Genomic DNA, 25,483 nt, shown 5'->3' with positions numbered 1-25,483 from the left:
CAAGGAGGTTAAATGAATTAAACAAAATCCCAAACCAGTTAGCTGTAGAGTCAGATTTACAAACTAGGTCCCCTTGTTCCTGGCCCTCTGTTCTGCAATACCTGACAGATGATGTCTTCTCCCTGGGGGTAATAGATGGATGCTTTTCTAGAAAAAAGGCAGAGCCTGAAAACAGCATTCCTCCATACTTTCTGCCCTATTCTTTTTTTATAAGTTTATTTATTTATTTTGAGAGAGAGAGAAAGAGAGAGAGAGAGCATGCAAGTGAGGGAAGAGCAGAGAGAAAGAATCTCAAGCAGGCTCCCGATGTGGGACTCAACCTCACAAACTGAGATTGTGACCTCAGCCAAGATCGAGTCGGATGCTTAACTGACTGAGCAGCCCATATGCCCCGTATTTATTTTATATTTAAAAATAAAAAAAGAGGCACCTGGCTGGCTTGGTCAGAGGAGCATGTGAAACTTTTTTAAATAAATAAATAAATATTAAAAAGCTGTGGAGTTTTAAAATTCATCAAAATACATCCAGTCTCACATTTTATCTATTTCTTTTGCCCCTGACCACGGATGTATGTATCAACATAGATGCAATTTTATGTATTAATCTTGTCACTAAAAAATCATCAGCACCTTTCCTAAGTTATTATAGTCTGATAAGTACACTTTACACAATTAAGTTTATTGGTGGTTTCCATTATAAAAGATGCTAGTTGGTCACTCTAGGAAATTTACAAGTCAGAAAAGTAAAAAATTAGAAGGAAAAAAAACACCTAAGTTTCACTATGTATAAATTCACCCCTATGTGTATTCTGGAACCATTGTTACAACATTAAGTGATTAAATAATTTTTAATCTTTTTTTCCAGCATCTACATTCAATTTTATTTCAATATAATCTAAACACATACCATTTAGGAAATACCAAGAAAAATTTATGTACAAGAGTTGACGCTGTTCCATTTGGGTAAAGTTGACAAGTTCTTGCTATGAGTATAGTCCAGGAAACACCTCGGAGGAAACCTAAAATGTTAGAATGGGTGTTGTGGCCCCCAGTTTGATTGCTCTCAGAGACAACTGAAGTTGTCAGTGTTTGGTACTAGACGTAAAATTTCCTTGGTTACCCTGCAACTGTTAAGACTTCTTATGCATTGTACATCTAAATTCTTAAGCGGACTGTCATCTCATAAATCCAAGTCTTCTGGAGTAGCCTGCAGTGCTAAACTTGCAAACCGAATATAAATCTCTGTCCCATCAAAACAGTTTGATGCTTCTTCAACAGCCTTTTGTATGTATTCAACCTGTGAGATCCTAATGTAACGATTTTTCCTCCAACATTTTCAATTATCTATTGTGGAAGACCCTTGCTTTCACTGATTCCTCGGACCCACTCTTTTACCAGATTATTTAATTTTCACAAAATTAAAATGCGGCGCTGCCGTTCCTTTTCCTCTTCAAAAACCCCAAAGGGCTTCACAGTTTCAATTAGTTTCGTGTAAGTAGGCAGTCAGTCTCCTTGGGGGCTGCTAAGCTAATGGGAGAGGTAGTCACAAAGGCTCTGTGGCTGCTGTGTTTGCTGAGATTCCTGAGGTCGGAACTGGACACAGCACGGTGTCGAGCGAGCAGCGGCCGGTCACTTCCCCGCCCCGCCCCTCACCTCGCCCCGCCCCGCACCTCGCCCCGCCCCGCACCACCTCCACCCCCGCCGCCCGCCGCCGCCCAACTCAAGGTCGGCGGGAGGGACGCAGGTGAGGATGCCACAGCCCCGAGTCCAACCTGACTCCCGCACCACTCCTTCCTGTTGAAGCGCTTCTCCTTCCTTTTGTCCTAACGCGGGAACGCGAGTAATGTTTTATCTTGGCAGAAATGTGTTTTATTTGTATTTTGGTGACTGTGTTCAGAATCCTGGAGGGAAGTAGGGGCTGAATGGGTTGTTGAATTGCTATGTGATGTTGTTTAGTGCTTTTACAATATTTCTCCTGCAAAGCATACGGCAGAAATCTATTTCTCCACTCTCCTGAAGTCAACCATAGCTTGAACCAATGGGACAGGAGTGAAAATGGCTTGTTTGTTGCAAGTGGAAGCCTTTAAAAGTCAGTGCACGGTTTGCTATGTCTCTTTCGCCCTGCCGCAGTGACATGCAAAGTACCAGATGGTGGAAGTTCCATCAGTCTGTCTTTGTGTAAGGAGGATCTAGAACAGTGTCCACAGCAGGTCAAAAAAAAAAAAAAAAAAGATATCAGCAAGAAATTATATTTGTTATTTTGAGACAGTTTCTAATGTTTTGCTTTAATCTCAGAGCATCCTATCCATCTCACATTGAAAAGACTGCTGGGTTTGTAGAGTGATTGGACTTTGACATCTGCCTCTCCACTGACCATCTCATGTGATTGTACCTCCATTGTTCCTGTTCTATATATGTCTTTCCCAAAGACAAGATAATCTCAGATAGAAGAGGACCACTTTTTAATTGTGATAAAAATAGTTGCACTCTCTCCTAAAACCTGAAAACAAGGGAAATTTGTTTTTTATAAAGAGGTTTGTGCTGTTTTTGAGAAACAAATCTGACTGGAAAAGTCCAGATGGTTGTCATAGTTCTTTGACAAGAGAACTTGAAGACTAGGAGCACCTGGTTCACTCAGTTCGTTGAGCGACCGACTCTTGCTTTTGGCTCAGGTCATGATCTCAGGGTTCGTGGGATCAAGCCCCACCTCTGGGCTTATGGTCACAGCACAGAGCCTGCATGGGATTCTCTCTCTCTATTTCTGCCCCTCCTCCGCTTGCTGTCTCTCTCTCAAAATAAATAAATCAATTTTTAAAAAAAGAACTTGAAAACTAGAATGCCACAGGATAGATGTTCAATATACACTTATTCAGAAAGAGTCAAGTGAAAAAAGAGGGAGAAGGAAGAATATAAGAAAGATATTGAAGATATATATGGAGTTTTAAAATTCATAACATGTATCGACTATATACATATATACATATACATATATATACATATATATATACATATATATATAATCAGAATAGTTTAATTTGCTGAAAGAAAGGTATATCCACATTGCCATTATCTTAATCAACCTGGAGGCTCCTTACAGCATCCCTGGGTATTAACAATTCAGTCATATTCTCACCTGAAACCTAAGACATTGGCCACCATCAGCCACCAGTGCTGTTCATATAAAACTGTAGATCTTTGGGAGCACCTGGGTGGCTCGGTCAGTTGAGCATCTGACTTCAGCTCAGGTCACCATCTCACAGTTCGTGAGTTCAAGCCCTGCATTGGGCTTTGTGCTGACAGCTTGGAGCCTGGAGCCTGTTCAGATTCTGTGTCCTCATCACTCTCTTTTCCTCCCCCACTTGTGTCCTGTCTGTCTGTTTCAAAAAGAAATAAACATTTAAAAATTTAAATATTTAATTAAAAACTGGTAGATCTTTTAAAAAGAAAAGAAATAATCAATTACCATAAAACACTGTTGCTACTTGTCTAACATGGGCAACATCCAGCACAGTGTGGTCCTCTGACCTCTTAGCATCTATGTGACTCATAATGTGTGTGCTCTAAGAAGCAGTTGGAGCTCCTTGGAGGAAAAGGGTTCTCAGGTGGAAATGGAGCTAAGAGGAATTTGATACCAGAGTAGCAAGGGCAGAAGGACAAACCAGGAGCTTCTGAGCTGAGCTGTCTCCATCATCAGTATCCCATTATCAGTCTTGATCAGCATGCTGTAGTCCATCTTCAGAGGAAAGCAGGATCCAGGGTCAGAGAAGGGACTTCGTAAAAAAGTAGTGAGGTGATGGTTAGAACTTCAATCTGTTAGGCTGGTGTTCAGAACTGGGTACTAATTCTATCTGGTAACAGTATAGAAGGTATTCTTCTAGCAGTCATTAGACAGAAAGCAGCCCAATGCTCATGCAGCACACAGTCAATCCATGAATACTGAGCATTACCATGTGTGAAGTATCGTCTTTATGGAGCTTGGGTAGAAGTGAGGAAGGCAGAAGTCAGATACATTCATTCAAATGGCTAATTAGTTGGGGGTGCCTGGGTGGCTCAGTAGGTTAAACATCTGACTCTTGTCTCTGCTTTAGTCATGATCTTACAGTTAGTGATACAGAGCCCCGAGTCAGGCTCCAGGGTTCAGTAGGGTACCATGTTGCATTTGGTCACCATATCTCTTTTGTGTCCTCCAAACTGTGATGGTTTCTCAGTCTTTCCTTGTTTTTCATGAACTTGACACTTTTGAGGAGCACTAGCCAGATATGTTGTAGAACGTCCCTCAATTTGGGTTTGTCTGATGTTTTGTAATGACCAGACTGGAGTTACGGGTGTTTTAGAATGTCATAGAGAAGAAGTGCCTTTCTCACTGCATCATATTAAGGTTATATGATATCAACATGTACTGATCAACTTACTACAGTGCTGTAAACCATGACCACTTGGTTAAGGTGGTATCTATCTGTCAGGTTTCTCTACTGTAATATTACTGGGTCCCCCCGCCTTTTAATACTCTATCCATTAGAAGTCACTTACTAAATCCAGTTAACACTTGAGAGCTGGGAAAATAAATGACTCCTCATAGAGGTAGGATTATCAAACCATTTGTGAACATATGTTAAAACCACCAAAACTTTCATTTATTTATTTAAATTTTTTTAACGTTTATATTTCAGTTAAGGGAAATTTAATTTTTTTAATAGTTTATTTATTTTTAAGACAGAGAGAGACAGAGCACGAGCTGGGTAGGAGCAGAGAGAGAGGGAGACACAGAATCTGAAACAGGCTCCAGGCTCTGAGCTGTCAGCACAGAGCCCGATACAGGGCTCAAACCCACTGACTGAGAGATCATGACCTGAGCTGAAGTTGGAGGCTTAACCAACAGAGCCACCCAGGTGCCCCATAAACCACCAAAACTTTTAGTAACTATTTTGGGGGAGATACTATACAACTATTCTGTTCCTTCTTCAAGTTTTACCCATTAATTTTAGCATTCATCCCAAATCTTGCCCACAATAATTATTACTGTGGTGCTTAAATGGTAACTTTTCTATTGCCCTCATTTCTCCTATATTCATTATTCAGAATTTTGGAATTTTTCTGTAAGGAAGGATTTTTGCTTTTCCCCCATTTATTTGTTTAATCATTTGTTTACATTAGTATATACTAATAGGTACTTATTCTATTCTTGGGTTATAATCAAATACTATTGTCATTACTTTTGTTGTTCAAATTGTTCTGAGTTTGGCCAATGAAAACTCTATATTTCTGTACCATCTACCTATCTACATGGGTTCATACTGATATGATACCTTTGACTCATCCAACTCCACAAGGTTCATTCTAGCCTTCCCTTATTTGTAATTTATTTTCCCTGACAGCAAGAAATATGACTTCCATTATCTGTGATTTCTTTACTCATTTGTTCAACACTAGTCTCCTTGTAAAGCAGTATCAGAATAGCTAACCTGTCCTGGCATGTGAAACATGGTTACCAAATAGACTACAGTGTTTTTTGTCTGTTCTTTTTGTCTTTAGTCTTACAGCGTCCAATAAAAATTACTTAGGTCAACTATTCCTCCCCACTCCTGTGCAGTTATGTCATACTTTCTCATATAGTTAGATTCATTTGTTGTGGTTGGTCTTCATTCTATCTTGGGATTCCCCAACAATCTTGATGTAGCTTTTCAAATTGCATACGGTAAAGTTTACTCTTTGTGGTGTATAGTTCAGTGGGTTTTACCCAACACAGAGGGTCATGAATTCACCCCCACGGTACTACATAGAATAGTCTTGTCATCATAAAATTCCCTTGTGCTGCCCTCATACTGAACTCCTTTCCACCGTCCTAATACCTTATGATCCCGTTTTCAAAAATAAGCATTTTTAAGCAATAAAGGATATTAGGATTCAACTTGTCCTAAACTTTTCCATTTTATAATTTTTGGTTTTTAAAAAATTTGTAAAAGTAATATATATACATTTTTGTTTACTGGTAGAGAAAGCCATAATATAAAAAACAATTCTCCCTCAGTAGCTAGCATGTGTGTAAGAGCTTGTCTATTTCTGTGGTTCCTTTAATCTCTATCAGTATGTTTTTGGCTCAGTCTTGAACCTTTAAATCTGAAATCTCTCACAGTAGTAGTTCCAAGCCCCATTCTCAGAAGTAACCAGTGTGAGAGCCCCTTTATTTCCCATATGAGACAGTTGAGAACCAGAGGTTAAGGTCATGCAGTTATTTACGACAACACCTGAGGTAGAACTCATACTCAAGGCTCCCAGACCACTGTTCTTTCCACATCTCGGTGTTTTTTCAAAGACATGAGCTCAGATCAACCTGACACCCAAATGCAGATGAATGTGAACCAGATAACTTGTAAAACACCCATGAGGTAGTAAGTAGGCAGCTTTGACCTAAGCTGTTGCTGCTGTAGACAAAGGGGCACTTGTGTGTGTGTCTAAATCCAGATGATTTTTATTTTCTAAGTTATGCCATGGAGGACTATAAAAAAAATCTTTCCATTCTGGCCACAGCAGGAATGTGATAGGGATTAGGAGACAAGTTCATAGACAGAAGGCATCAGTGCAGATTTTCTTATGGAAGTCCTTGCTCTGCAAAGAAATAAGCAGTAGCAATTAGAAGCACAGATTCTAGAACAATAAAGGAATCATTGATAAAATCTGTGTCCTTGAAACTGGACTCGGAGGAACTGAAGAGAATGAGAAACTCTGGAACATGTGCAGCTGTGAAAACAGAAGCACGCCCCTCCCCTCTTCCCCCACCAATGGACCAATGTGGCACTCTGAGAAGGGGTCAAGGAGTGAAGGAACAGAACCAGCCTGACGGAAGACGTAGAGCTGTTTGCAACAGGACCAGCAGAGGCTGTCAGCCACCCTAGTGCTACCTGGCTGAAGTCTCTACCAGCATCTAGAGCATAGGAGCTGTGCAACACTAAAATTATACTGTGATTTCAATACGCATGCTTGAAACATTGCACAGTTTTTCAAGTTACGTTATTTCCACTGTGTAACTTAGTTTCCTTGAACTAATCCTTCTATTGCTTGAGTAAAAGGAACTCCTTTATTCTGTTAAACATAGATGTCTGAACTGGGTAGAACCCACTAACGTATACTTGCAGCCCTTATGGTTGCCCAGCGTGGGCAGACCAGGACAACAGGCCCAGGACAGAATGGTGCCCAAACAGGCCCCAATTCAATTGAGACACGCCACTTCTTACATATATGAAACAAAAGGCCCAGACAGCAAAATCTAGAGATCCTTCCAAGGGTAGAAATATATGCATTTTTCGGGATTACAAACCCATTCGTTGTGTTTGAAATTAACTATACATCCGAGAGGGCTTTCTTAAATATTCTAAAGGTTATTTGAGGAAATGCCATGATAAATTATTTCCCTTGCACATCTTCAAATACCCTAGGTCTTCTTAAAATAAATGATTTCCCATTCATATTTTTCGATATTCCATGTCTTTCTCAGGACACAGCAGTCTTAACATTGAAACAAATTCCAAGGACGTTTAAATGGATGGAGCGTCTCTTTTGATCTGAATTTACCTTTAGATATCTCCTTTAAAGCAATTAGCTTGTTTGCTTATTCATCATTTAATTGGAGTTACAATTTAAGACACAGATCTTAAATGTTTGGTTTGCCGAGCTCTGGCATTTGTAAATATCCATGAAACCACCACCCAAAACAAAATACAGAACATTTTCATCACCAGAAATAGGAGTATGCTATCTTTCAGTCAATTTGACTCCACTTCTAAAATCCAACTACCTTCTGACTTCCATCATAAATTTATTTTGCCTGTTCTTACACTTCATATTCATTCAATCAATTAGTATGGTGTGTGTGTGTGTGTGTGTATGTGTATGTGTATGTACCTTCTTTCATTCAGTGTTTTGAGATTCATCCATGTTGCTATACTTACCAGCAGTTCTTCCTTTTTACAGATGGTGTCCCATCATATGGCCATGCCACAGTCTGTTTACACATTCTCTTGCTGACAGATACTGGAGTTTTCCAGGTTAGGGCTGTTATGGGAAAGGCTGCTACAGATATTCTTGAATCAGTCTTTCTTTTTTTCTTTTTTCTTTTTTAACAGTTTACTTTTTTAAGTTTATTTATTTATTTTGAGAGCGTGTATGTGAGTGAGTGTGGCAGAGGGGCAGAGAGAGAGGGAGAGAGAGAGAATCCCAAGCAGTGTCTGAACTGTTAGCACAGAGCCCGACGTGGGGATCAAACTCATGAACTACGAGATCATGACCTGAGCTGAAGTCAGAAGCTTAGTCAATTGAGCCACCCAGGCACCCCTATATTTTTCTTTTTTAAAAAGCCTTATTTTGAAATAATTTCAAAATTTGTTTGCAACTACCAAAAGTTGCAAAATTTAAAACAACACAAATCAGTCATATAACTTTTATCCAGATTTATCGATTGTAAATATTTAACTTTTGTTTGATCATTTCTGTGTGTGCTAGTGTGTGTGTGAGTGTGTATGTGGGTGTGTTTTTGTACCATGTGAAGGCCCTTTACCCCCACAAAGTTCAGTGTATGTTTCCTTAAAGTATGGATATTCTCTGATATAATCACAACACAGATCTTCCTTAACTTATAATGGGGTTACCTGCGATAAACCCATCAGAAGTTGAAAGTATTGTAAATTGAAAATGCATTTAATACCCCATGACCTACTGAACACCATAGCTTAGCCTAGCCTCCCTTGAGAATGCTTAGAACACTTACATTTGCCTGCAGCTGAGCAAAATCATCTCACACACAAAGCCTATTCTATAATAAAGTGTTGAAAATTGTATGTAATGTATTGAGTACTGTACTGAAAGCGAAAAACAAAAGGGTTGGATGGTTACAGTAGTTGTCAGAGTACCGGTCGTTTACCCTGGTGATCACATGGCCGGTGAAGTCATGGTGGCCACTGCCCAGCCTCCCAGAGAGGACTGTACTGCGTATTGCTAGCCCAGGAGAAGATCTAAATTCAGAACTCAAAGACCAGTGTCTACTGAATGTGTATTGATTTTACATCATAAGGTTGAAAAATTATAAGTTAAACCATATAAGTCAGGGACTGTTTACATAGTTAGCAATATCAGTGAATTTAAATCGATATAATACTCTATCGATCATATTCCAATTTTATCAGTTACTGACCCAATTATTGACCCAACAATGTCCTTAAGGAAATCTTCTACGGTCCCTCACCCCACAAACAACAAAATCCAGTTTAGGGTTAGCTACTACTTTTAATTGTCACCTCTTTTTAGTCTCCTTTAATCTAGAATGTTTTTAAAGCCTTTCTTTGTCTTTATGACATTGACATTTTTCACAAAAACAGTACCCCTCTCTTGTTTAAAAAACTGTTCTTCATTTTGGGTTGTTCTGATGTATCTTCATAGTTAGATTTGCATTACCCATTCTAGACCAAAATACCGCATAGGAGATGTTGTATCCTCAGAATAGCACATTTAGAGGCATAAGATGTCCATCTGTCCCACCCTGGTGATGTTGATTTGAATTGCCCAGTCAAAATGTTGTCCAATTTATTCATCAAAATCACCAATTTTCACTGTTGTAACTAATAGGTGGCCTATGGGAAGATAATTTAGGATTATGAAAATATCCCATTCCTTATCAAAATTTCCTCTTGGATTTAGCCTCCATTGGTGGTTTTTGCTTGATTCAATCTTTACTATGATTATTGCAAAATGATCTTCCAGCTTGTTTACTGCTCTACATTTACCAGTTAGTCCTCAGCATTCAACTATAATCAAGAGCCCTCTTGATTGGGCAAGCCTTGCTTGCTTGCTTATTTACTTATTAATTATAGATATGAACTCATTAATTTCTATTTCTTCAATGGCTTATAATTCATTACTGTACTTATTTTGGTGCCCAAATTATCCCAGATTTGGCCAAGAGGAGTCTCTTCAGAGGGCTTTTATGTTCTTGTGACATGCTTCATCTTTTTTTTAACTACTGCCTTATTTTCTGGCATAAGTAGCTGTCCCAGACTCATACTTACCTTGCTCCATGCCTAGAATTAGCTGTGTCTTTGAGGAGCCCTGGTTCATCTTACTGAAGAAGACCAAGATCTTTAATAGGTACTAGGCATGATTACTGCTACCAGCATCTTTGTTCTTGGCCCTTTCAGTGGACAGAATTAAGAAATACACAAATATATATACACATATATACAAACGTACACCTGCAAATACATACATATACATACTTCTACACACACACACACACATACGCATACAGACACATACCATATAGATATTTTAGAAATCATAAACTCATGCCCATATCTCCAGTTCCAATCTATCCCCTTAGCGTTCTTTCTTTTCTTCTTCCAATTCCTTATTTGTTTGCTCCGTCTTTCCCCACAAGATCTCTAGCTCCCAACAATATCAGTGTATTTGCTCAGTCCTGTAATATACTCTAACGTAACTTAGAATCACTTTGCTGACACTACTATAAGGAGCACATCTCTAAAATGAGTCCAAGATTCACTTGCAATTCTTTTCTACTCCCCACCCTGCCCACAACTAAGGGTGTATAGTCAAATATTTATCTGTAAGTTACTTGGCTTCCTTCCATCTTTCTTTCCTTGACACTTTTCTTGCTTATTCTTTTTCCTTCCAGTATGGTTATGGTATTCATTTGAAATACAGTTAGGTTCGTGTCTTTTCTTTTGCTTTCAGTTTTTCATTATCGTCCCATTCTTAGTGGTTGAATTTAATTTTTGAATGTGTAGAAAATAAATATGCCTTTAAGATCTGAAATTATGCAAAAAGATATTCTCAGAAAATTAATACTCCCTTCACATCCCTTCCTCCCTCTTTCTTCCCACCCTTTGTATGCCACCAATTTCATTGTTTTCTGGTATGCTGGTTAGTGGGTCTTTTTGTAAAGATAAGCAAATGTATGTATGTATGTATCCCATTTCCCCTTCTTTTGTATGTAAAAGGTAGCATCTGGTTTAAGCTCTTATGCTTTTTATTTAAGTTTATTTATTTATTTTGGGGCGGGAGGGGCAGAGAGAAGAAGAGAGAGAGAGAATTCCAAGCATGCTCCTCACTGTCAACATGGAACCCAATGTAGGGCTTGAATCCATGAACTATGAGATCATAGTTGCCCTCTTATGCTTTTTTTTTTAATTTAATAGGACCTCCTGAAATAACTTCCTTTCAGTTTTTAGAGCTCTTTTCTGTTATTTTTTTTATAGCTGCATAGAATCATTGTATATCTGTGCCAAAGATTTTTCAATCCATATCCTATGTTTGAGTCTGATTGGTTTCTATTATTTTGTAACTTCAAATCATGCTGCAAGAAGTAATCCTGTGTCTATAGTTTTTTTTAAATTTCTGGAGTGTATCTACTTCCATGTGTATCTAAATTCCTAGAAGTAGGATTGCTGGGTCAATGCATACATGCATGTATAATTTTGTATTTGTTTCTGTATTGCCAAATTCCCATACTTTTTTCATTCTCACAGTGATGTATGAGGGTGTCTGTTTTCCCCATAGTCTTGCCACACAGTAACATTGTCAAGCTTTTGAATTTTTGCTGTTACAGGTAAGAAATGTACTTCAGTAGAGTTTATTTTTCATTTCTCTTGTGAGTGAAGTTGAACATCTTTCAATACATCTAGAGGCCATTTTTTATGTCTCTTTTCGTAAATTGTCTGTTTTTGTCATGTGTCCATTTTTTCTTTGTCTTTTTTCCTCCTCAAGTTTTATAAATTGCTTATAAATTAGGGAGATTAGCCCATTATCTTCAAAGCAGGTTGCAAATATATTCTTCTAGTTTGTCATTTGCCTTTTGACATTGCTTATACTATTTTTTCGACATATCAAAGCTTTAAAATTTTTATTACTTATATAATTTTTTTCTTTTATTGCATCAGGATTTTTTAGTCATAGTTAGAAAGCCTTTTCTAATATGTAGATTATAGAAGAATTCACCCACATTTTCCTGTAGATTCCCAATACATGTGTAGCAGGCTAATTTCTTGAGATGCTGGCTTTTCTTTTCTCTCTTCAGTTTCCCCTTTCCCTTCTCCTACTCTGGGAGCAAGTTCTATGCTTCACTGCCTCAGGTGAGCTCAATAGGAGGGCTGTGTGACTTGTGATTGTCAAAGCTAAAAGGGAGCCTGGGGTTTGAGGAGAATGAAAAGATCCTGCCAGAGACTGCAAGAGACAGGGGATCTTTAACTGTGTAGTGTACGAGGTCCAACTGGATGCTAGGGTAGAACACGTGGCCTTATCCAAGATCTCCTGGCATGAAAGGAACTGTGTACGCTGAGACAATGACACTCCAGTCATAGTGCAGACAGAGGACTCATAAATGGAGGGGCCTCTACAAAGCTTTTGTGATGTGTTAGACTCCAGAACTTTGACACCCCCCCCAAAGGGAAAAAACACTAAATTCATCTATTTGTTTTCTATTTCAATTTCATTTTAAAAATATAATAGGTTCAAAATAGTTCTGGGATAACTGGAGATGCACATGCAAATGACACAGATGAAATGAGAATGAAATTAGACAAATACTTCACATCATATGCGAAAATTAACTCTAGGGGCACCTCGGTGGCTCAGTCAGTTAAGCGTCCAATTTTGGCTCAGGTCATGATCTCACGGCTTGTGAGTTTGAGTCCTGCATTAGGCTTTGTGCTGATAGCTCAGAGCCTGGAGCCTGTTTTGGGTTCTGTTTCTCCCTCTCTCTGTCCCTCCCCCATGCATACTCTGTCTCTCTCTCTCTCTCAAAAATAAATAAACATTAAACATTTTTTTAATTAAAAAAACTCCAAATGGATCAAAGATCCAAATGTAAGAGCTAAAACTATAAAACACTTAGAAAGAAACATAGGGGATACATTTTCATAGCCTTGGATTTGGCAGTAGATCCTTTGATACATCATTAAAAGCACAAGCAGCAAAGGGAAACATAGATAAATTTGACACGACCAAAATTAAAAACTTTTGTGAATTAAGGAACATCATCAAGAAAGTGAAAAGACAGCCTAAAGAATGGAAGAAACTATTTGCAACTCATATATCCGATAAGGATCTAATAGCCAGAATACATAAAGAACTTTACTTGAAAAGACATTTCTCCAAAGAAGGTGCACAAATGGCCAACAAGCACATGGAAAGATACTCAACATCGTTGGGCATTAGGAAAATGCAAATCATTACCACAATTCACACTTACTAGGATTGCTATAATAAAAACAAACAAACAAACAAATAATAGGTGTCGATGAGAAATGGAAGAGATCAATACCCTTATTCTCTCCTGGTAGAAATATGAAATAATTCAGTTGATGTCAAAAGGAGTTTGGTGGCTCCTCAAAATATTTAACATAGGACATCTAGCTGGCTCAGTCACTAGAGTATGTGACTCTTGATCTCAGGGTTGTGAGTTCAAGACTCATGTTTCATGAAGAGCTTAGGTTAAAAAAAATTATTGTAGAATTACCATATGTTCAAGTAATTCTATTCCTAGGTATATATCCCAAAGAATTGAAAACAGGTGTTCAAGCAAATACTTCTATGTATGTGTTCATAGCAGCACTATTAACAATGTCCAAATGTCCATTAGCTGATGAGTGCATAAACTAAAAAAAAAAAAGTGGCCTATTCATAACATAGATTACTATTCAGCCATAAAAAGATTGAAGCACTAATAAATGCTACAGTGTGGATAAACCTTGAAAACATTATGCTATGTAAAATAATCCAGACGCAAAATGTCACATAGTGGATGATTTCATTTATATGAAATATTTGGAATAGATAAATCCATAGAGATGGAAAGCCGGTTGGTAATTGCTCGGGGCTGGGAGCAGAGGAGAGTGGGGAGCTACTGCTTAATGGGTATGGGTTTTCTTATGGAATGATGAAAATATTTTAGATCTAGGTAGAGGTGGTAGTTGCACAATCTTGTAAATGTTCTAAATGCTGCTGAATTGTTGACTTAAAAATAACTTAATTTTAGGGGCACCTAGATGGCTCAGTTGTTTAAGTGTCTGACTTTGGCTGCTCAGGTCATGATGTCATGGCTCATGGGTTTGAGTCCAGCCTGGGGCTCTAGGCTGACAGCTCAGAGCCTGGAGTCTGTTTTCAGATTCTGTGTCTCCCTCTTTCTCTGTCCCTTCCCTGCTTGCACGCTTTCTCTCTCTCTCTCTCTCTCTCTCTCTCTCTCTCTCAAAAATAAAGAAGCATTAAAAATTTTTTTAAAGATTAAAATACTTAATTTTGTTATGTGAACTTTGCCTCAGTAGAATTTTTTCTTAAATGTAATATATGATTATTTACATGGTTAAAACTTAAAGATACAAATTTTTTCAGTGTAAATATTTCTTTCTGCATCTTACCCCCACTCAGTTACCTTTCCTACAGTCAATATTATCAATCTCCTGAATATCCGTCTAAAGATATTATATTTGCTCATAAGCAAATAAGTATATGTTACTTCCTCTCTACTCCTTTTATGAATGGTAATGTACTTAACATACTATTCTGCTCCTGTCTCTTTTTTCTGCTTAAAATTATATTTTCAGATCCTTTCATATTAGTACATATAGTAAATATTCCATTACATTCATCTAACCTGTCCTCCACTGGTGGGAATTTAAGAATGTTCTCAATTCTTTGCTTTTATAGAGATATCTTATATCTATGATCTTATGCTGCCTGAGAGTACATCTGAAGAGTCAATTCCCTTAAGTAATTTACTGAGTCACAGGATGTGTGCATTTCTAAGTACTTTTAAGGTATTGATCAATTGTTCTACAATTTGTACTAATTTACAGTCTCCCAGAAATGTTAACAAAAATTATGTAAGGTGTTACCAAACTCTGGATCTTTGCCATTCTGGTAGGTGTGAGTAGTATTTTAATAAACTTTATTTTCTGTCTCTAATTATGTGTGAGAAAAGCATCTTTTCAAATTAATTTTAATTTTTGATTCTATGAACTATATTTCTCATTATTTACCCACTTTTCTATTCAGATTATGGCCTTTTTCTTACTGATTTGAAGGCACTTTTAGGAAAATAACCACTGGTCTATGAAATGAAGTACAATTTTTTCCTTTACAGTTTTCTTTCTGCTCTGTTTACAGTGTTTTTTGTCACGAAGAAATTGTTGTTGTTTTTTTTTAAAGTAGGCTTCATGCCAAGCACGGAGCCCAATGCAGGGTTGAACTCATGACCCTGAGATCAAGATCTGAGCTGAGATCAAGAGTTGGACACTTAAGCAACAGAGACACTTGGGCACCCCAAGAAATTATTTTTAAGTGGCCAGACCCATCAATTTTTTTTCATCTATAGCTTCTGGATTTTAATACTTGTAAAGGTCTTCTCCATGCCAAGATTATAAGATAATTATTTCATGAAGAATGCTTCCCTCTCTTTTTTCTCATAGTTTTATGGCTTCTTTAATTTTTTTGCTTTTTATTCATTCTTTGAGCAATTTGGAAATTATTCTGCTTGGAGAATGAAGTTATGGACCCTAATAGTTTTTCAGATGATATGGGAATAAAGAAAAATAAGACTTGGTTTCTTTCCTTGTGATGGTTTCTTCCATTTAAATAAATAAGCATTATAGAAGCTGTGACAGAAATCTGAACAGAGTGCATTGGGGACATCAAGGGAAGGAAAACAGAGTCCAGAAAAGGGTTCATAAAGAAATAGATCTACAATACTTACTGACAATCTCAATGACCATTCCTATACTCTTCTGGAAACTCTCTTCCATCTTGACTTCTGAAATCCTCATGACTCCAGATTCCCATATTGCCTCTTTAATTATTCTCACTGCTCTGGTTCCTTTCTTTCCTCCATTGCTCAAATATATGTGCTCTACAGGATTATATCTTACTTCCTAACTGCCCATTTTTCTTTTTAATTCTTTTTATATTCCAAAGATTCTCTGTTTTGCATATGAAGATCTCTATGTCCATATATATTTTTTCTGAGTGTATAACTAAAACTGTTTCTTATATTCAGGATTTTATATTTATGAGTATGTGATTAGTATGTGTTTCCCTACTAGATTGTTCTGGGTAAAGCCTGTTCTGTTTTTATCACCATGGCCCCAGCTCCTGGCATATAGTAAGTCATTAATAAATGTTTTCATATAAATAAATGTTTAGTACTGATCTTTCTAACTAGAAACTAGCTCTTAATTTTTTTTTTGATTACTTGCTGCCCATTTTCATCAGGTATTTCTTTTAGCTCCTCAAAATCAATTTGTTCAGTTTAACAGACACTTACTGAGATTCTGGCTAACACTGTACAGGACCCGAGGATATATGTACTCTAAGTAAACAGAAAGCACAATTGTAAGTGTGTGTGGTTTTAACCTGAATGTTTTATGGCAGCAATTGGAGGTAAAGGTCACATACCACTTCTTGTCATTTATTTGTCCAATTAATTGCCCAGCTTAGGCACTTTTAAGCAAATTCAGTATCTCATTCTTGAGGCTGCCTCGCTCATCTAATTCACTAAAACTATAGGAGCTAAGTCAGCCCAAAGAAGTTAGACTTGTTTCCAGGTAAGGGAGAAAACTGCGGCTTTTAAGTAATTGTTGACCAAATTTGTGGCTACCAAAAATCGTTTGCTGCCAGCTGGTGTTGCTATGGCAAGCCAGCTCTCCTCAGTCCCCAGGATCTTGCCTTCGTCGTGATGTCCCAATGCACAAGTGGTAGAGTGGCCAACGCATGAACGGTCAAGGGTTCTCTATGCTTGGACATTGTTCCCAAAGATCTTGGGTGGTTCCTAGGTGTCTGAACTGGGGTGGCCTTCCTGGCTTAGCCATGTACTGTGTTAGAACCAGCTCTCCCTGTGGCCATGAGGCACTGTTGTTGAATGAGCTCACCAGCCCAGACTTCCTACCGCTCCTGAAGAGTTTCTCTTTAGGACTCTAATAATGTTGAACCTCGGAAGGAAAGAGGCTGAGATTTCAATGGGTACCTAACTCTCCTCGCTGTATCAATAAGAGGGGCTTCTCAAGTGATTTTTTAAAAAAACATTTTATTTTATCATGATAACTATACTTTTTAATTTCTATTCCCTATTTCACCCATTCCCCCACCTACCTCCCATTAGTTTGTTCTCTGTAGTTAAGAGTCTGTTTCTTGATTTTTCTATTTTCATTTCCTTTGCTGGTTTGGTTTGTTTCTTAAATTCCACGTATGAGTGAGATCATGGTATTTGTCTTTCTCTGACTGACTTATTTTGTTTAGCATTATACTCTCTAGCTCCATCCATGTTGTTGCAAATAGCAAGGTTTCATTCTTTTTCATGGCTGAATAATATTCCATTATATGCCACATCTTTATCCATTCATCTATCAGTGGGCTGCTTCAATAGTTTAGCTATTGTAAATAATGCTGCAATAAACATAGGAGTGTGTCTATCCTTTCAAGTTAGTGTTTTTGGTGTTTTTGGGGAAGTAAATACCCAGGATTGCAATAACTGGGTCATAGGGTAGTTCTATTTTTAACTTTTTGTTGCAACTCCACACTGTTTTCCACAGTGGCTGCACCAGTTTGTGTTCCTACCAACAATGCAACTCACCAACAAGTGATGCTTTTTTAAGCAAAGATGAAAATGACAAATTTTTCCTGGTGACTCAAGATGCTTACCTTGTCAGAGAAATGAATGCCAGTTTCTCTTAAAAAACACCCGATTCTATGTTAATAGAATTATATATGAAACAGAGGTAGCACAAAGGGAGTGATGAACTTGGCAGGAGGTGGGGAAGTTGGGGAACGTGGTCAGAAAAGATGGTTTGCAGGAGGAGACCATCAAAGCTTCTTTTTAAAAGATAAACTGAGTGGGGAGTGAAGATGTTAGGGGAGAAAGGAATTGGTACTTCAGGTAGAAGGAATCAAATATTCTAGGGAAGATCACAGAGCAGAATATCAGTGTGCATTTATCTCCTAGGGCAGACATGGAATACATCTGTTTGAGGAGAGGAGTGCCAGGATAGGAATTCAGAGAGGGAGGCAGGGCTTATATCATAACTAGCTTTGTGTAAGGTGCTCTAAGATGTACTTGGAATTTACCTTGGTGATTAGGAACTAGTTTTGAACTAGTATTTGTCTGCATCTAATTATCTTTCCTGACAAGAATGCTCCACTTCTGCGCTCCTGACCTCAGGTAAATAATATCATCCCCTGAGGCACTCAATCAGGAAATCTTGGAGTGAATTTAAAATTTTCCTTTCCATTAAATAACAACCTCGCCATCCTCATTCGATTTGAACCTACAAAGTGCTTTTCTTCTTGTTTGCTCTGTGCCTCCTGACTCAGGTGCTTACAACCTTTCACCTAGATTATTTCTAGAGTGTTCAGACTGGATTCTCTGCTTGGTATTTCTTCCTGCAATCCATCCTACACAGTGCCACTGGCGTGGCCTTTTTTAAAAAAAGCTGAGGTCATTAGTCTTCCCCCAAACCTGGACTCCTCTCTCTTACATGCAGAAAAATATTCTACCTATTTGAGTTGGTGTTTTAGATCTTCCACCTTGACCTCCATTAAACATTTCAAGCTTTTCTCTCACTTCACACCCCTTTGTGAACCTCCATCCAACACTAGACTTAATCATCCTGCATTGTACCTTCTTGTCTCTGTATCTTTGCTCCTGTTATATCTTCTACTTTTTAAAAAAGTTTATTTATTTTGACAAAGAGACATATAGGAACATATAGGAGGTTCTTCTTCTAAAGCTCCTTCCTTCCATCCGTTTTTCAAGGTTTGGCTCCAATAACATCAGCTGCATAATAAATTGCCCCCAGATTTAGTGGTGTAAAACAATGGTGAACATTCATTGTTTTCTCACAGTTTTTATGGGTTGGGAATTTAGGAGCATGTTGGTGGAGTGTTCTGGCTCTGGATGGTTTATAACGCTGCATTTATCTGTGGGGATGGAAGATTCTGCTTCCAAGGCTGGTAAGCAGGTGCTGGCTCTTGGTAGGAATCCACAGTTCTTCTCTAGAGCTGTTTGAGTGTGCTACGTGGCTTCCCTGAGAGCAAGCAACCCAAGAGACCAAGGTGGAAGTCACAATGCCTTTTATGATCTGGTCTCAGAAGTCACATACTGTCACCTTCACCACACTCTATCACAAAGACCAATCCTGACGTGAGGGAGATTGTACAAGGGCATGAATACCAGAAAGCAAAGATGATTGGGGGTGATAATGGAGGCTGACTAACATAACATCTCTTCAAGAGGCTTTCCAGGAGGGGGACACTTGTTGGGATGAGTACTGAGTATTATATGGAATCCAACTTGACAGTAAACTATGAGAGAAAAAAAAAAAGAGGCTTTTCAGATTCCCAAACTCCATGTGCCTGTCTTTTCTCTATCTTCCATCCTGTGCTTACCAAATTGCCTAATTGTTGATTGAGATTTAAAAATCAGAGCTCTTGGATATCTCCCAATAAAGTTACATTTTTTCTTTATTATTAACTATTATAAAGTGTAGACCTGGAAAATTGTTTTGGTTAATTATCAAAGGGCATAGTATTGAGGAACTTTGTTCTCTAAAATCTTAAGTTGTCAGAAACTCTGTTGTTTCGAACTCATATGAGTGAGAAGGAGATGTAACCCATCGAAGTAAATCACTTTGATTTGGAGAAGCTGCCTCAGTTTATAGTGCAGAGGTTCAAAAAGGGGTTTTTGGACACAATAGTCTATATTAATCTTAAGTTTAAGTTACTAAGGGAATAGAACTCAGAGTAGACTTTGCAACTCAGATCTGATAATTAACCCCTTTACAAACAGATCTGATTTGCTCTTAGCCTATAAAATACTTTTTCATTTAGATTTTACCTAAATTCCCTTCTTCTATTACTATAATGACCTCCATTATTTTCTTTCTTTCTTTCTTTCTTTTTTTGAGACACACCCGTAATTCTTCTGCTGTGTGGTATCCTTTCTGTAGCAAGTCAATAACTTTGTTGGGTTACAGGTTTGTCCCTGGTGGTCTTTATCTGTTGGGCTTTATGAATAGCTAAAACTATTTGAACACACATTAACTAATTTCATGTTTTAGAATCGCCCTTGCTTTTTGAACAAGGGTACCTGTTAGAATATCTTGCCCAATGAGTCATTCTTATCTTTCTTCTGATCTGTAGTCTATTTCCTAAATATATCTTTCCTTCAAACTTGCATGATCTTCCTTCATTGCTACAACCTTCAAGATGATATGTCACTTTCTCTCATGGTTCCTAACCCTTTTACTTTACTATGCCATTTATTGGTGAATTAGTAATATTCCCTCTTGTCCTCCTGCATAGCTGTTTTTCTGGTCCTTTAGGATTCAGCTACAAAATCATTTTCTGTCAAGCCCTAATTGAAAGTTCTAGACAAAACTAAACATTTTCTTTTTTCATGCTGTCAAAGTGCTTTGTTCATATCTCTAATGTGATACTTACATATTTATAATTTTTTTCAGGGGCACCTGGGTGTCTCAGTCAGTTAAGTGTCTGACTTCAGCTCAGGTCATGATCTCACGGTTCATGGGTTTGAGTCCCAAGTCAGGCTCTGTGCTTAGGCTTCTTCAGATTCTATGTCTCCAACTCTCTCTGCCCTCCCCTGCTCACACTCTGTCTCTGTCTCTTTAAAAAATAAATAAAACATCAAAAAAGATTTAAAAATAAATGTATATATTTTTCATATTTCCCCACCTCTACCAGCCTTTGGAGAACAGGGATTGTGGTCCGTTTATCTTTGTATCCTCTATGCATACCAAACTGCCTAATTGTTCAATCAGGTAATGAAATATCGACATGCCAAATGGAGAATTTAGTAAAAAGCTCCACTTTAGAAAAATGTAGACAGTTGAATCCCCTCCCCCCCCTTGCGATTACTGTAATCTGTATTAGGTTAACTTCCAGTTTATACTGAGAAAACACCTAAGAAACCAGTTTTGTGGGCTACTTTAACACCTAGCCTACTTCAATATGTGTTTATATTACACAAGGTTTTATGCATTTATTTTCTGACTCCAGCTTCTTCAACTGAAGACAGGGGTTCACTAAGTTACTGTACATATGCCATTCTAAATGCTAGGGATAATGATTTCTGCAGCACAGTGCCAGCCAGAAGACTGCTGGTGCCCTCCTGATTCTGGGAGTAAGGCCAAACTCCCACAAAGCACTATTGTTTTTTCTGAATGTCCCTTTGCAAAGAACAGGGTTTCTCAAACTTTTTGTTTGATCAGACCCACATTAAAGAAATACATTTTATATCACTGCCTGGGACACACGGATACAAGACTGGAATAAAAATCTCTCAAAACAACTCATTTACACGTGATTCACTGTGAGATTTTTCTATTGTCTTCTATCCTTACCGAGATCTCTCTCCAACACACACACACACACACACACACACACACACGGTCTCAATCTACCAAACTGATTTCACAGTCCCCTAGAGATTATAACCTATGGCTTAGAAATACTGGCTTGTAAGAAGGTTTTCGATTTGTAGTCATTCTTCCCACATTCTCCTATATTTCTTCGGAGCTTCCGACGGTTATTTTCGTCTGAATAATTACGGTGCCTTCCGTTTTGTGTAAATGCTCTGTGATGGGGCCATTCCCCTTCTTCCTGCGCTCCTTTAAGAGGGTGGTAACGGCCCTTCACCGTGCAGGGGGAAGAGGGGGAGGTGGAGCGGCAGGTCCCACTAGGTCCGGCGCAGGGCAGGCTCGCTCTTCCAGTTCTTGGGGAAGCTCCGGTGGGTGTGCGTGGAGGTGGGAGTAGGGGTGAGGCAGGGGACGCAACCAGGCCAGGGTGAAGTAGCGAGCGCCAGACCGAGGACCCGCAGCGACTCCGCGCCGGCATTCCCGGTGACCCTGCGGGGGTCCGCGCGTGCGCATAGAGCATCCCAGGACTGTTCCGGCCTCTCGGGCGCCCGCGCGCGCTCCCGCCGAGCTGAAGTCAGTGGTGAGCTCCAGCGCGCGCTAGGGGGCGGTCCTGCGCGGCCGGCACCGCCCTCCCTCCGCGCGCTCCTCTCCTCCCAGTCTCCCCCGCGCTTCCTACACTAAGGTATCCGCCGCCGCCGCGTCCCCGTTCCCGGCTCGCTTGCCCTGGCGGTGCTATGGCGGCCTTCAGCAAGTACTTGACGGCGCGAAATTCCACGCTGGCCGGGGCCGCGCTCCTGCTGCTCTGCCTGCTTCACAAGAGACGCCGCGCCCTCGGCCTACACGGGTAAGAAGGCCCTTGGCCGCGCCGCCTTCCCGGTCCCGAGCAGGCGCGCCCCGCGCGCTCTCCCGTCTCTACTGGTGCCGGGTGGACGGGCCCTTTTGCCTGGCGGGGTCAAGCGTAGAGAGGGCCGGCCACGGCTGCTGCCAGGTTCCAGTGTCAGAGTGTCTGGGTTTCGCCGCGGCGCCGCTGTCCCCAGTGTTCCCTGCGCCCCGCACCCTGCCTCTGGGATGTGATTCCCTACACCCGCCAGCAAGCCTGTGCCTCTGCCCCGAGGCCTCGTTTCCAGTGCTCTCTGTGCCCTCTGATTGCCTCCGAGAGCGTGAGTCTTTCCCCAGCGGCCGCTAGCATTCACGTGCCCGTGCCGCGAGGCTGTTGCCCACAGTCCACCTCCTGTGTCAACTTTCTGGGTATGTTCTAGTTTTGTCATCTCATCTGAGAGACCCCGGGTTTGCTTTGTGGACGTGTATGTATGATTAAAGACTGAGGATCGGACTCGCCAGGCTGGAGGCTGTTGTCTCCGTCACTTGGCTGCGGTTTGACACGATTCCCTAGTAGTTGGTCTTGAAAGTCGTGAGGATGGTTGCCACGAACTATCCTGGGTCCATTTGGCAAGATTGCCTCATAAAGTGGTTTCCCCAATGGAGTTGGCCATTCAACCTGGAAAGGCTGAAGTGGTTCCGTGGTATTTGGAAAGCAAGGTTTCCTCCCCTGTCTCTTCAGGTGGAAGGTGAAAGTGTGATTTAGCCGAGGATCAAGATCCTTTTTGATTATAATCCCCTGCTTCCTCCTCGAGAGAACCTGAAGGTTTAGCTTTAGCTTTGGGCGATTGTAGGATAAGAGGAAGGAAAAGAGAATATTGAGTTAGTGTTGTGGGGTTGCAGACATAATTTTTTATTCACTGGGAGACACTTGGCTTCAGCAAATGAATGAGGAAAGGTTCCCAAGCTTTCTTACCAGACATTGGATATTGCATATTAAATCTTGGCATACTGCTTTCTTGTATTTCATTTCATTCGTCTCCCTGGGAAGGTGCTGTTGCCTCTTGTTTTTTTGTTTTGCTTAAAATGTTTGATTAGTAGTAGACTTTGGACTAAATCACGAAGAAGTGGCCTTCCGTTACGTGAAGTTCTTACTAACGTTGTCCTGTCTTCCCTATCTTACTGAGGTCTGAAGTGGTGGTCTTTTCTTTTCCTTTCTAAATTCGATTAACAAAGTTGAAAATGATTTGCATCTTTGTCCAGATAATACAGTCCCAATTTACTTTTTTTCTATTCAATTTGCTTTTAAAATGATTTATTCTGGAAAATATAAACAAATTATTTTTTCTATTGGATTGTATGCTTCCTAGCTCCCAGTTGGAAATGGAACTTATTTGTTATCTGGGAATGTGTCAGAAAATGTTAAATGCTATAAAATAACGTTGAATTTTATTAGAGAAATGTTTCAGTGCATAGAACAGGTATTTTAGTATAAGGTAGGGGATTTGAGGACAGCTCTAACAGATCTGGCTTACTTTGTCTTATCAGAGTATTACATGCATAATATGTTTGTTTGTAATACAGAATAGTACATGTAAGTGTACTTCAAGAATTTTACAGATAGAACTCACCCATAAATCAGCACTTAGATCTGCACCCGGATAAGATCTGTTATCAGATAAGAATGTTATCAGCCCCAGCATCCCAGAAACTCTCTTCATGTCCCTTCCAGTCACAGTTTAGGTAGCTCCTGATTTATAAAACTATAGATTATTGAGTAAGGAAAGTTTAAAATACAATCTTCTGGGAAATAGTAGCAAAACAATACAATAGAAATAGTTTTACTAAATTTTAGGGTTTTTTGGGTTCATTTGCATTTTATTATAAAACACATTAAAACTGTCTTTTTTGAGAAACTTAGTAAATTTTGGAGGGGATTAAATTATGCGACAGTTAATTTACTGAACAAAAGATTGTTAACCTTGTGTATTGGCATGAGTAGGGAAAATCTTTATTTTCCACATTAAATATTTTGTGGGAGGAGAATGCAAATTAAGAGCAGGTAAGCATGATGTGTAACTTGCTGAGATAAAGTAAGTGAATTATTTTATTTTATTTTTATTTTTTATTTTTTTAAATGTTTTTAATTTATTTCTAGGAGAGAGAGAGAGAGAGAGAGAGAGACAGCGTGAGCAGGAGAGGGTCAGAGAGAGAGGGAGTCACAGACTGAAACAGGCTCCAGGCTCTGAGCTGGCAGTCAGCACAGAGCCCGACGCGGGGCTCGAACCCACGGACCGCAAGATCATGACCTAAGCGAAAGTCGACGCTTAACCGACTAAGCCACCCAGGCGCCCCTTAAGTGAATTATTTTAAAACCATTAAGAATGGCATTGAGTCTATTTTTGTAGATGTTATATGTCCACAAACTTTTGGATATCTTTCAGATGCTATCTCTGGCTGCACAGTTTGAAGATTAGAAGATTAGAAAATTCTGATCTTATATTTTACTGGCTTTTTGGGGGTATCACTTGTAACAGGGCTAATTAATTTTCCTGTCTGGTGCTTAATTGAGGAACCTGTGGCTGCTTGGCCATTTTTAATATGTGCTTTTAGCAATAAGTTTGTTTAAGAAGATACTCCTTAGATTCAAATAGGTAATACAGCTAGAAAAGCCAATTAAAAGTTATAATGTCACATTATTCCAAACATTAGGAGAGTAAATAATTTAATTTTCTGAGTTTCTTTTTTTAGTTTTGTTAATGCAGTTTTTTCAAAGTAAGCAGAATAAGATATCGAACTACCTATATATACACTTTACCGAAGAAGTACCATCAGCATTTTGCCATTCATGTTTCATCTATAGCCCTTGCTCCCACTCCTTATTTTTACAAATTTTTAGGTAAGTTTATGTATTGATCAGTATAAATATTGGTTATACATTTTTTAAGTAAATGTAACATATCCCTATCATAAATTAGAACGTTTTCATCTTCCTAGAAAGTTGCCTTGTGTTCATTCTCCACTACAGTATACTAACTTTTTTCACCTTAATTTTGCTTAATCATACATTTTTAAAAATTTATTATTGGGAATAGTGGAATCTGTACTTATGGATAAAGGAGCAAGTATATTCAGTTGAAAGAAAGTATCAGTTTCGGAAATGTGGGATGGAGTGAGAGAGATAGAGTGTGTGTGTGTATTTCACACACATTAAAAAATGTATGACAGGGATGCCTGGGTGGC

At 39.1% G+C, this 25,483-nt stretch overlaps 1 protein-coding gene and 1 pseudogene across 1 annotated transcript in view; one reads left to right on the top strand and one right to left on the bottom strand.

Moving 5' to 3' along the window:
• Positions 1–866: 866 nt before the first annotated feature.
• On the bottom strand, positions 867–10,064 carry LOC120229457 (annotated as a pseudogene).
• Positions 10,065–22,045: 11,981 nt separating this feature from the next.
• ABCD3 (ATP binding cassette subfamily D member 3) overlaps positions 22,046–25,483 on the top strand; it is a 69,447-nt gene continuing 66,009 nt past the window's right edge. Inside the window, exon 1 of the mRNA XM_039228465.1 lies at positions 22,046–22,265. Within this exon, the coding sequence (XP_039084396.1) occupies positions 22,156–22,265 (110 nt within the window). The 5' untranslated portion in view covers positions 22,046–22,155. The remainder of the gene's footprint in view (positions 22,266–25,483) is intronic.

This window comes from Hyaena hyaena, unplaced genomic scaffold, assembly GCF_003009895.1.
Source record: "Hyaena hyaena isolate Hyena2069 unplaced genomic scaffold, ASM300989v1 scaffold_32, whole genome shotgun sequence".
Taxonomy (NCBI): domain Eukaryota; kingdom Metazoa; phylum Chordata; class Mammalia; order Carnivora; family Hyaenidae; genus Hyaena; species Hyaena hyaena.
This window is presented reverse-complemented; position numbering and strand designations above follow the sequence as displayed.